General features: G+C 40.8%; 1 protein-coding gene across 3 annotated transcripts in view; it reads right to left on the bottom strand.

Annotated features, from left to right (window-relative positions):
- The window catches only part of RPS6KA2 (ribosomal protein S6 kinase A2), a 265454-nt gene that overhangs the window by 149941 nt on the left and 101668 nt on the right, over positions 1 to 13845 (bottom strand). The window contains exon 1 of one of the 3 annotated variants that reach the window (XM_010707087.4): positions 8921 to 9430. The exons of the other annotated variants lie outside the window; for them this stretch is intronic. Coding sequence (XP_010705389.1) covers positions 8921 to 9019 — 99 coding nt within the window. The 5' untranslated portion in view covers positions 9020 to 9430. Of the gene's footprint in view, positions 1 to 8920; positions 9431 to 13845 lie in introns of those variants that run through there. 3 annotated transcript variants of the gene reach the window in all.

The raw sequence follows: 13845 nt of genomic DNA, 5'->3' as shown, positions 1-13845 counted from the left end.
AAACCAGACAACTTTGCAACAAGGCAGAGACTGAAAGGCGTTATCTGATACATGCTTCTTCTATGACTTTCCTAACTCTACATAACACAGCACTTTTTCTGTGTGGATTGGCACAAATTCCACCTACTTCTTGACTAAGTCTAAACATGGAGTTCCACCTTTAGAAGCAGGACTTCAAGGAAAAATGTCAGAATGAAGAAAGAAGAGCTAAGATTAACTAACATACTTTTTTCTCCTCTTGTGACTATTCCACTGGTTACCATATTCAAAGAAAAAGGTAACTCCCTGTGGTATGAGAATCTGGAAAATAAGGACAGTTGCATCACCTTCAGAGATGCACAAAGTTGTTCAAATTAAGGCTCTGCAAAATGTTGGCTGGAAAATGCCAACGCTTTCAATTTATTTTGTATCGACACTATATGATAATTGTACATATTTAGAAAATGTCTTGGTTTAGGTATCTTGATAGTACTGATTTAGTAAAATGTTGAGTTCATTTCAAAAGACCAGTGATTTTACTTGCCAGGGAAAAGCCTGTCTTTTCAACATAATGGAATGTTATTAAAAAAAACTTCTGAAAAATGTACTATTTAACATCTGCATGCATTTAGTAGTCAAAAATTCAAGTTCAGTTATATGAAATGGTCTTGAACTGCCTCATAGAAATAATCTAATATAAAGCCTTGCTTTCAAATCACTGTTTTCAATGCATAATCATATAGAATTTAAGTAGATACTGTGTAGGCTAGCAAGTAAACAGGTTTTAACATATTTAGACAGATGACTTTAAGATGTACACAATTACAACATTCATTTGCAGTCCCAGACATTTTCTAGCTACAGACTGGCATTGTCTTGTGCAGGAAAGGCAGGCATGGAGACATGCTGATGCAGAAGTTGGAGACAAACATATCTGCCAGAGTGACAAAATTTGTCTGTGAGTTGTTCTCAGTGTGGAAGTGGAGAGGACTTGAATAGCTTCAGGATTTTCTTTGTTACTCACTAGTAAAACAACAGTAATTTCCACTAAAGGAAAAAAAAAACTCCCTGACTGAGAAAAGCAAATAGTCACCTAGGCTTTTCGCTTATTTTTTTTTAAGCAAAATTACTTACGTAATCATATGCATCTTACAGATGCTTTCTTTCATGTCTTCTATCAGTTCTTGCCAGTTCGCGTATAAATTATATAATGTGTTGGGCCTCTTAGTGAACAAGCCAGAGTGGTTATTTCTCTGTCGAAGTGTTGGACCAAAGTACCATCTTCTGGGATGGGCAGGACTGATAGATGCCAAGAACAAATCTTTTTTGCCATTCCCAAAAAGGCTCAGTCTTAGAGCACATTCTGTAATACACTGTTCTCACTATGACCACCTTGTTTGTTCACTGTACACTGCACACAGAAGCCTGTGTAGACTCCTGGTGTTCAGCTAGAGGAGGGCTCAAGGCCCTCCTACATCCTACAGTGAAAGCAGTTCTGCCAAAATGCTGATGTTGGCAGTATTTTCAGAACGTTTAGGCAAATTAAATACAGGCTGTTCACAAGCCTAGACTGCCCAATTCTACAGGCATGGCACCAGTACCACAGCAAAGAAGGAGGAAGAAAGGGTAAGGGCAGTTAAACAATCTCCAGTTGCCTTATTGGCAGCCACTAGGCTGCTGTCCCAGCAGGCAACAGTTCCAGGGGAACACATTCTACCAAGCCCCACTGCATTGTCTGCCAGGAGTAGGGGTCCTTTCATGCCTAACTCTGATCACACATTACATCAATCCACAGACAGCAGATGCTTACTTAAACTAGATAAACTGTAACACTCCATGTACTGAAACAGTTCAAACTCTGAAATAATAGTTCTCAAAACAGTGGTAAAGAGTTCACACAACTTTATTCCGACATTAGATTAGATGCTAGCAGGAATTTTTTTACTCAGAGGGTGGTGAGGCACTGGCACAGGTCGCCCATAAATGTTGTGGATGCCCCATCTCTAGCAACATTCAAAACCAGGCTGGATGGGGTGATGGGGCCCTGGGCAGCCTGATCTGGTGGGTGGCAGCTTTGACTACAGCAGCAGGTTGTAACTGGATGGTCTTTAATGTCCATTCCAGCCCAAGACATCCTATAATTTTATTGATTACAAGTATTGATACACCATGAGATGCAGTGAGAGAGATTTCACAGCTAATTCCCCTCACATGGTTCCCTTCAGTCTTCCAAAGGCATGCCTTGCATGCCCCTGGTGAGGGAGCTCACATCCTAAACCAATAGCCTGGGAAGTATTTCCCTTTCTGTGAATGATAGCTGTCTGCAAAGACCCAGAATACATGCACTGTTTGCTTCCTTACACATCGTCAGTTAAGAAGTTAGAAGATAGATTCGATGTTTCAGTTCTTTTCCACTCCCTGTGACTTTGTTCTTCAAGAAGCAAAAACATAACTGGTAAGAGCTGATGGCATCACACACACTTCTGATTGCAGTACTACTTGCTGCTTTCCCTACAGTACAGTGGGTCATTCTTAACATCAAATACTTTTACAGAACCATCACAAAATGAGGCCCTATAACTCTTGCTAAGTGAATAAAAAGAAATGGCTAGCAAATATTTAGATTAGAAATAGTTCTACTTGAATAACTGGTAAATAAACATAAGGGGTTTTTTTGTTCAGATTTCTATTTTACTCGCCAAACTTTTCCAGAACACAAATGCAAAAAGCACACAAAAAACTAATCTTCTCCTGAGACTAGCAGGAAAAAAGACAATTCAAATGTAATTGATAATAAAAATAAGCACAGGAGAATTCAGTTCTCCGAAGCAGACTTTTTGTGCTACAGGGTCAGACAGGACATAATGTTGAGAGGTAAAATCTAAAACAAAATTACATATTTTCCACTTGCATAAAATCAATTTACTCCAAATTACTGCTAGGCAGGGGCTCAGCTACTGCTTCCAACCTGTTCAGCAGGTTCAGATATCTTGTCCTCCTGAACATCCACACCCACATATTCCAGGCATTATCTGCCACAAAGACATAGTGGAGAGGCACTGGCCTCCCCTTTTCATTCATTGTGTCATGTGTTCATGGTCAGAATCCAACACGAGCTCACCATACTGCTCTGTTATCACCAGCCACATAAGGCATGCAAGCACACGGTCTATCAGCTGATCATACAGGATCCGTTTCACAATCAAATGAAGACATCCTGTGTTACACAAAGCAATCAGACCGCTGCTCTATATCCAAACAGACTTGGACCTTGGGTGTGTGATTATAGCCTGTATTCAATCATGTGACATATCAGAATCAATGTGATAGAGTCCATGGACAGGATTCATCATTTCTGGACTGCATGCCAAATACCATCAGATCAAGACATCATGCAGACTCTTACATGTGGAAATGGAGCATAAAGTAACAATTTGAATTGGTCTTTGACAAGATAGGGTCCCTTGAAATAAAGAGGCCATTAGAAGAAGGTCTTCCTTTCCTTCATATGCAAACAATGCTGCTTAGACTGGCACAGGGTCATATGCTTGAAAGTCGTAGAATCATAGAATCACCAAGGTTGGAAAAAACCTCCAAGATCATCCAAGCCCAACCATCCACCTACCACCTATATTTCCCACTAAACCACATTCCTCAGTACAACTTCTAAATGTTTCTCGAATGCCTTCAGGGACAGCAACTCCACCACCTCCACGGGCAGCTCATTTTAATGCCTGATCACTCTTACTGAGATGAAATTTTTCCTAACGTCCAATCTGAATCTCCCCTGGCACAACTTGAGGCCATTCCCTCTGATCCTCTTGTTAGTCACATGGAAGAAGAGACCCCCTTCATCACAACCTCCTTTCAGGCAGTTTTAGAGAATACTTAAATTTCCCCTGAGCCTCCTCTGCTCCAGACTGAACAATCTCAGTTCCCTCAGCTCCTCCTTATAAGATTTGTGCTCCAGATCCCTAGCTAGTTTCATTGCCCTTTTCTGGACAGGCTCCAGGACCTCGATATCTTTCTCATAGTGAGGGTCAAGTTAACTTTCAGGAAGGAGGAAAAACATTTTTTTTTTCCCATCCTACTGCAAAGACTGATAAAGGGGACCTAAAAAGCATTTAAATGCATAAAAATTCTGCTGCAAAGCAAAAAACACAATCTGTCTCTCAGTTGCAGTGAGTAGGAAAAGATGACACAGGCTTAAATTGCCATAATACCTATATTAAACATTAGAAAAGCTCTCAGAAACTAAGGATAACGTTGTGAAACATGCTTCTTAGGGATGCTACGTGGCATTTACTGTGGGAAGTCTTTAAGAAACAATCAAACATGTTTGGTTTAGCTACAGCTGATGTTTTCTGAGGAGGAGAGAAGGTTCAGAATGAGGCTTTTTAGATCTCTCCTAGCTCTATTTTTGCTATGTTCTTCCTGTGGTGTACCTGTTTAATTTTCTTTTTCTGCAGCTCAGCTTTGTTAATTTGAGACTTGGTGGGAGGAGAACATGGCAGGTCTGATGTACAACATACTGTTTATTTGAAACAAAGTCAGAAGTATTTGGGAAATGGAGGAGTCATTTCTTCATTACGTGTTCACTGATGTGCACTCTCTTACTACCAAACCCAATTTAAGTAGGTAGACTTATGCTAAAGAATTTGAACAGTCATCATCATTTCCATCTTAAAAATGGAGAGCATGGGGAACAGAGGTCTAGCTGTGTGTAAGGACACAGCAAGTCATAAAAATGAACTCAAAAGTAAGATTTCCTGGTTCCTCAAAGTGACCCTATTTGACGGACTACGTGCTCTCATTCCCCCTAGCCAGGCAATGCAAGATTACAAGAATTGCAGCATTTCCTCGTAAAAGTCTTGTCTGCAGCTGGGGAAGTCAGACTACAATGGCCCTGATAACTTCTGTAGCAAAGACGCACATCGCAGAGATTGTAATTACCAAGAAAAAAAAAATGTCCTAAAGCCACTTCAGGACTTGCAACTTGTAGAGTTCATCTTGGGCTGCTAATTCTCATCTTTGTTCTTTAGCTTGCCTCTTTCTAGTACTTGACTGAAAGATGATTATCTATAAAAGCAAAAAAGAGAAGGCAGAATAAAAGAGGCACTACTGATAAAGAATGGTATTGCCGGACAAGTGTAGAAGAGTTCACAAGTGCTTGCAAGGGAAGCATTGTTCCAGCCCAGCGTGCAGAGATGTCTAGTTCAGCTTTTACTGAATATTTTCCTAAAGCTGCTGGAACTTCAGCCAGCGGGAAATCAGAATTCAAGAAGAACATCTCTCATAACAGTATTATAAATCCAGTGCCAGTCCTGCTGTACTACTCCTTACCTAACTTCATAGTCTTGTGTCAACTCCTTACGCAACAGCTGTGGAACCCAAGAAGGACCACATTCCAGTCACCAACTAGGGGTCTCACCTCTCACAAGTGGCTATGATGACAGACACTAGGTTTCAAATTAATTTGAAGCTCTGGTGGACTCTAAATCCTGCACATACTCCAAGTAGAATTTAGATTCACCATTAGCAGTAAGACAAAACAAGAATTAAAACCATTAAGGAGTAAGAATAAAAATTTAAAAATACACAAGAAGAGCAAAAGTAAAAAAAAATCTCCAAAAAGCGTTAATGGCAACGCTTAATTGGGCATTTCCTTAAAAAAACTAAAATAAAAACAAAACAAAACAAAAAAGCAAGAAAGGCTTCTGCGTACTGGAATAAATATAATCGAATTATTTGCATGCTTAGATTTTTCTCCAGCTTATTGAAATGGCATAGTGCATTTTCAATTTATAAATGAAGGAATATTGCTCACTGCTGTAAATGCATACTACTGGGGCTCAAAGTCTTTAGTATAGCCATGCTGTGTGTACTTTCTCCTGGTGGTTTCACATTCACGTTCATCAACACTCAGCAAGAACCATAAACAAAGCCCTTCTCTCGGATGCACACATGCAGTTCCCATTGACTTCACTGGATTTTCAGCTGACTTCAATAAGAATTCTGCGTGCACGCAGAAGGGTAGAACTTGGCTCTGTGCATTTAATAAAATTACATCACTAGATGCCTTATAAATGAAGGGCAATGCAGGCCATATTGAAAAATAACAAACTGAAACATGAAAGTGCAGCCAAAGAAGTTCAAATTTTGGCCAAGTCTTCCCAGAACAATCAAAATGGCATACATTTTAGGCAAGATGAAACAAAAATCCTTGCAATATCTTCTTCATCAGGGTGTGCTCTGCCTTCTTTAGCAGGACTGTGTGAAACTTAGCCATCTATGCAGGGCAATGATCTTGTTGTCTCAGATACAGCAATTATACTGGCATATGAAATGACTAAGGAAAGGTCAAACTACAAGCTGTGATTTGCCAAGTCATTTTCTACTTTTATATCCATGTTCTCTAAGTTATGAAGCTCATTACAACTCAATTTAAAGCAAAATACTACAGTAGAAAAATTAACCAATCCTATTATTTTAACAACTGATATTACATTATTTTGAAGCTATTCTTACAGTGGTATTTTTAAAATTTCAACTGATTGAATCCAGGAATATTTATCCTAAAGCCTTCAGCCCTTTCCATCAACCTTCAAAAAGAACACCGAGAGAAAATCCTCCACAACTTAGAAACAGCATTCCTGTTACAAATTTTAAATGTTGTCTACCAACACATAACTTCCACCTGGTATATAAGCTAAGAAAAGCAATGCCACGTGCGTTCTCTCCAAAATTCTTCCCTTTTTTTTTTTTTACTCACTTCATGAAGTAATCACCCATGTCTTTTTATTGCCTCTGTAAAATATCTACCAATTAGGAATGAAGAATATTCTGACTTCTGAAGATCTCTCTACTAGTAGACTTCTTTGCACTTTCTATTTGGCCATAGAACACTGATTAGCCCACAGCTGCAAATTTAAACACAAAAGTACTCAGGGATAGGAACCCCAGAGGAGGCTTGATGTTCATGTTTAGTTTTCTCCCCTCTAAGTAGGAATGTCTCTGATGATTTTCACACTTAAAATAGAAGAAGAGATTTCATGAATTGCTTTTTCTTCCTGGTTGAAACAATCTCTATTCCCTGTTGCTTTATTACGCTGAATTACTTTGCATAAAGTTTGTTATTACTGCCAAGTCAAGGGAGAGAGGGGAGAAGCGAATGCAATGTTCTGAACTTACATGTGCAGCAGGGTACACATCAGGATGTTTCTCAAAGCAACTTACTTTAAAATTATTAAAGATTAGAAAATAAATTTGGTGTAGGACAACCCACCTAAGGAAAAACAATACAATAGATACTGAATTATTGAATATCAATTATTCAGCAAGTTAAATATTCAGTATGGTGAAAGCTGTTTCTCTCAAACTATGGCATTGTCGAATGACAAGCTATGAGGTCTGGTAGGACTCCACTGTCTCAAAGACCCCTCTTCCCCTTCCAGCATCACACTCTGGCACTGGCAGCCTCAGTTGTCACAAGAGAACTCCTTCATGCAACTCCGAAACTCTTCTTTCTGCTGGCTCTGCCAGAGCACCAGCCTGGTAAATTTATAATGCGTTACAGGGAATATCTCTGTCAGCATAGACTTTGCAATTTGGGGGTTCATAACCCTTTTTCCTCAAATAATTAGGGCCGGTGAAAGGAGGAAGCTTGATCAACTGACGGCAACTTTCATTTATTTGTTTGTTTTAAATACATAGCGTGACTTCCCAACAAACAAAATCAAAGTTAGGTACATCTTACCCAATTGTTTTTCAAGGAAACTGATTTTAAAGAGTTAAGAATAAAAGATCAGTCTCAAACTCAGCTTTTTTTCCTGTCCTGCTTAAGCAATGACATATGAAGAACTTTATGTCTAGACAATTACCTACTGCTTTAAATAGGACACTAAGGGAGTAACATTTTAAAATGTATTCGCGCAGCATGAGACTAATCCTCCTCCTGGGAACACCGGTGCAAATCAGAGTAACTCCTTGGAGGTCAGCTGAAGTACACCAGTGTAAAACAAATGTGTGCCAGAGGAGAATCAGGCCGCATCCACCTTTATTTTAATGCAGAGGTTGCAGATCATCTGCAATGATAAAGTGAACAACATAAATAAAACTGACATTTATTCGATTGATCTCACTTCCTGCCGACTGTTCGCAGCTCCAAATATAGGGCTGAAGAACAATGGTTCAAGGAAGGGAGGCAGAAATCCTGCTTCTCCCCCATTCACACATTCCTATCTGCCAATAACTCCAACCTGAACTGCTTTTTATCTCCTGATGCTGCCAAACCATTTTAGGTTTAATTTGACATTGCTCCCCCGCTTCTGAAGAACACAACTTCTTACAGCAAAATAAATAAATTTAAAAACAAAAACAAAACAAAACAAAAACAAACAAACAAACAAAACCGGGATGCATAAAGAGAAGATGAACGCAAGAATCTGTGTAAGCACCAGAATCCATGGAAAAATAAGCAAGAAAACCTCTATCTTGCATACAATAGACGTGCAAGACACTAGCAAATTGATTAATTATTTGGAAATCTAGCACTGAAAAGTAATGATATGTTTGCAGGGGAGGAAGATTAAAATATGAGGCTATTGCAAGTCATGGTGCCATCTGTGCTAATTTAAGTGAATCCGTAAGTATTTCCCACAACTTCATGATGTCCTGAATCAGCTCCCTCCCCCTGTGCCAGGCTGATAAAAGGATCCTTAGCAACGCACTAAATATATTATGCAACATATTGAAGGCTCCCGAGGAAAAGCCCTGAATTACACGGAAACAAAGAACGTCAGGTGTGAGCATCAGCAGCTTTAGGGAAAGACCACCTCTAACTATTTACCATGTCAGCAGCAAACGCAGGCGTTCTCTCTCATCTCTGTCAGCAGCACATAACGGTATTCGCTGCATATAACAAAGTTAACACGGATTTTACCTCAAATCTACTTAGGCTCGAGCTCTTCGACCGAGACTTCTTGCGGAGATACACGGAGAAGAACCGCCGCACCGTGAACTTCTTCATGTTCATGTCCATTGCCCCGTCCGAGCCCCGGTGCGGAGCACGGCGGAGCTGCAGCGCCGGAGAAAGCTAGCGCATCCCGATAGCCCCGATGGATATCCACAGGCAGGCGATGCCCGCCGTGCCTGCCCCTGCTCATCCAGCCCGGGGGCAATGGGCGAGAGGCGCGCGGCTCGGCGCCCACCGGCGTTGTGCTCCGTCTGCCTTCCCACTGTTTACATTTCGGTGCTGCAAGCCCAACTCTCTCCCCACTCCCTCTCCCCCTCGCCTTAGGTCCTACTACGCCCAATCAGGCTCCGCTGCTGCTGCATGCATAATCAGCTCCAGTAGATGACAGCTCCGAGTCCCCGGCGTAGCAGGTTTGAGATAAATATTAGATGCGTCTATGGCTTTGCACTCCTCTCAGCCAGACTCTTTCGATTTCCTGGTTTCTGAATCACATGGGGAACAGGCACATGCTACACTTCTGTTTTTAGCCCGGAATTTCAATGCCGCTATAATTACTGAGGGCTCCAGTGGTCAGATGTGAGAGAAGAGCTCCCGCACCAGAGCCTCTCCCGGGAGAGGCTGAAGACGCCATGAACCCGCAGTCGGAACAGGGAGGGTCTCAGCCTCCTCTCACTCAGGGGACTTGCTCAGATGTGCTTCCCCCACTTTGAAATCAGAAAGCTTATCATGACCCACCAGCTTAGATTACCCACCAGGCTACATTAAAATACCTAATGCTGGCACAGCTCTGAAAATAGAAAGCACACTCTAAATGGTAAGTATTACTATTCTTATTGTACTCCAGCAGACAGCTACAGCCCTTCTCAGAGGTTAAATATGTGCATCTATTTACAGGCTGCAGCTCTGAGCTGCTCACTATATACTGGAAGCATGCAGACTTACAGCTACCCGCATCTCCCTTCCCATAAACGCATTTTTCAGCTTTTATTCAGAAACTAATGAATCTGAGTGTGATCCAGAGACCAAAGAGCTATCTCTGCCTGCTGTGCACAGCTCGGGCTCCTCGTCCTTGGCAGCCTTTCTTTTCTGACTAGCAAGGAGCACCCAGACATGCCTTTCTCTCATATCCCCATATGGAAATTGAATGGCTCTGATGACTTATTAATGACTGAGATAAATAAGCCCAGAGAGAGCTGACACCACTACGGCCTGAGAAAGCTCTCAGAGGTTAAATGACAATACTACTCCAGTCGATCTGCTCTAAGTAGGGTTGGATTTTGCATTAATTACATGCTTGGGCTCTACTGTGAACCACGCTGGCTGGCTGTGCCTGTCACTACCTGCGTTGTTCACAGGCTCTGTCCCTCTCTTTTGTTTAAAGCTCACTGTCATCTATGTACCTGAAAAAGCAAGAAAGTAGAAACAAGTAAATGAATAGTTTGGCATTTATGGTTTCCTCAAAAAAGAGGTCAGGTTTGAATGGCTACCTTCAGCCTGCAATTTTCTGTAGCCTCTGACTCTTCCGTGCCCTGATCACTGCTGCCTCCCCCCACTTAAGTTAACTGCAGTACAGCACAGGTAGCAGAGTAGCAATCTCCTTTGCCTCTTTCTCTATTTGATGCCTCCTTCTGACTGCTTCTCTACTTTTCCATTTTGGCAACAGGAGCGTATCTTCTAGTGCTGCTGTTGGGTGCAGCCCCAGTGTGTGCTAAGCCAAATCAAGAAGCCCTTTACCATGACAGCTGTGCTGGCTTCTGGCTAAACAGAGTAAAGGCAGCCAGTCCAGTAGAAACTAAGCTACTTATAGGTACACTAAAAACCCTTTCCAAAAGCAATAAGCAGATAAAAAGCACTTTTGTTGGTAGACCTGTATCAGCACCAAAATTATTAGCTGATGCAGTTTATGTTGCACCCCTCACCCGGTGATTGAATTGCAGCAGCTGCACTGAGTGGAGCAAGGGCCTGAGGCACTCACCTGACTCTCATGGGCCCTCACCAGGAACTCTCTGTCTGTGCCCTGCCCTCTGCCTGCAGAAGGAGCATCCTCACTCAGCCGTGCTTTCATACTGACAAAGGCTTTTCAGAGCCACACATTCTCATTCTGATAAGACATTCCATCTTTAAATAGCAATCGGACAAGATCAGTGTAGCTTCCTGCCCATCAGATACACAACAGAGGCCCACCAGCACACCAGCATCATACAGAGAAGATTATTTCTCATCTCCTAACATACAGAACTGCCCTATATAGCAAAAAAAACAGTAGTAGTTGAGAGGTTGCTACTACCTATGCTAGCAGGCTTATCACAGCCCTTCACTTTCCGTGATGCACAGAATGCTTTAACATACAAGTACACACTGTCACCATTAGATGTATCAAAACATCTGAGATTATGCAGCCATTTATTACATTCAGAATTTTGTTCTTTACCACCCAAAAAAATGGTGAAGATTATCTACTAGTATACAGTTAATGAGTAGAAGCTGTTGCTTGATGCTAAAGGTTACATTGCAACACATACAGCACGCCCAGGTTGGGAGCAAATCTCTTCTCACATCCCTGCCAGACACAAGTGCAGGCTTGGAAGTAGGCATTATCTGCCTGCTTTCTCACGCCCCTTCCAACCAGGTGCTTAGGGATTAACTACAGAAGGACAAATAATCATCAATACCAGGACGCTGGTCTTTACGTATGGAACAAGAGAGCAGTACAGCGACTGCTGAGTGCATCTTCCAACTATAAACAATACAAGAAACTGAGTTGCAAAAACTAACTGAAGAAAGAGTACAAATACAGAAATCAAAGAAAATACCTGAGCATGTAAACTAAACACAACTACAGATTTGAAAAGCAAATTCTTCTCCTGTTGCATTCACATAGTATGCTACCAGGATGTGGAATTCAGCTTTGCTTCAAAACAAAAAACGTGAAGTGGTTTAAAAATAAATAAATAAATAAATCTCAAACTGTCAGCTAATGGGATAATATCCATTTTCCCCAATGACTCTAGCAGAAAACGTGCAAGAAACTAATTCGATTAAAATAGAACATTCATCAATATATTTATAAACATACAATTGGCAGATCAACCAGCAACTTGAAAAATTCATTGCACTTAGAAATTCATGGCCATAAATTATTATCTGTTCTCCTTTGAGCAATTTTAACTGTTGATGAACTGCTTGAAAAACAGTCACTGAAAATATCGCTTTAAGACAAGAATAAACAATAAAACTGGTAGAGAAGGTGGGGCATATAATGCAAAGGTATCAAGCAGTAATGCTCTGTGTATTCTGAATTATACTTCTTAAAAATATTATTGTATTTGTTGTAGCACAAAATAAATAAATACAAGACTTTGGCAGTTACCAGTGACCAAAATTCAAAAATAAAGTCGTCTTCAATTGGAAAAAAGCTTAAACAAAGAAGCAAACAAAAGAAACCCAAGCCCAGTATTCAAGACAAATTCTCCAAGAAAAGCCACTAGAAATTGGATATTTCACAGCACAGGTTCCACATTTTAAAAGCTAAACAGTAATCCCAATAATATCCCATGAAAACTAAAGGACTGTAATAGCAGTGGTAATTAACTGAAGGACAAAGGCCGGGGAAATTCACAACAAAGCAACCTGCATAGAACCAAAACAATAGGATGCCAACAGCCAACACTGCATGAATCAAGTTTGAAAGAAACAAAGAAATATGAGCTAATTGTTTGCCTGATAGCAAGCACAAACAGAAGACATCTACCAAAAACAGTGGCCTATACTGTGAAATTACTGAAAGAAATTCTACTTACAGACAGTACTTTGGATCCTATGACCAAAATGGACTTTCCAACATTTACGTGAATCAACTATTTATGAGCAAAACCAAAATGGCTCTGCTACTTGAGCAAATTAAGAGATCACTGTAAAACTAAAAACATACAAATTGATACTACGTTCCTTGCGTATGTAGTAATACTGGCTATCCTATCGTACATAGGAAAAACAGAAAAGATCCAAGAAAAGTGACCCCCCAACAAACAAACAGAACATGATAGGCAAGAAATGACTGGGCTTGGATCTCATTAGATCAGCACATCAAGCTGTATTCCAGTTTTTCCAGCTCTGAATCTAGTTGAATATCTTGTCCAGTGCAGTGTCTTGCTTGCTTGACAGGAGTGTTGTCTCAAAAACAAGGATGCACTGTCCAGCCAGCAATGTGAAATACAGGCAACAATACGCCAGCTCAGACATGCCTCTTACCAGTAATGATAAAGCAAGTGATCAGCAATGTTGTCTGGATGAGGAAGAGAGTTCTCTCTGCAAGAGAACTTTCCAGTAGAGAATCCTTTTAGCTATCTTGCAAATTAAAATCACTGTTCAGAAGAAAGACAGCAAAGTCATGCATGTTGTCTACCCATGTCCCATGAATGGGCAGGAAGCTGATAGGATCAGACTCCTCGCCACAGTCTTCTCTGCACCACACAGACTTATGGCTTGGTCTTATTTGTGCACAGAGAACTGAGACTGCTAGGTAAATAAGAGCTTCATAACAAGACAACAAGATTTGATTGAGTTTTCACCAGATGATAGACATTTTAACCCTCACAAAAGCGTCTTGTAATAGTGGCTGCTTGAGCATCAAATTAGCAAATGTAACAAGTGCTGTACTGATGCTGTGTTACGCGCTTTGCTACTTACAGATTCATAACAATGTGCAACAGCATCAACGGCCACACAAATGCCAGTTTCCTGAGGTCTGTTTCATGGACGGAGATCAGGTCATCTAGTAATTTGCACTGAAATTTGGCCAGAAAAGGTGTCAGCTTCAATTCCTTTTTTTCTTTTTTATTGATGTCAGACTTTTACTCTGTTGGCTGATATCAGTCTTGCTTGCCATTTGG

Source organism: Meleagris gallopavo, chromosome 2 (genome assembly GCF_905368555.1).
Source record: "Meleagris gallopavo chromosome 2, MGAL_WU_HG_1.1, whole genome shotgun sequence".
Classification (NCBI taxonomy): Eukaryota; Metazoa; Chordata; class Aves; order Galliformes; family Phasianidae; genus Meleagris; species Meleagris gallopavo.
Note: the sequence above shows the minus strand (reverse complement) of the source record. Positions and strands in the feature narration are given on the sequence as shown.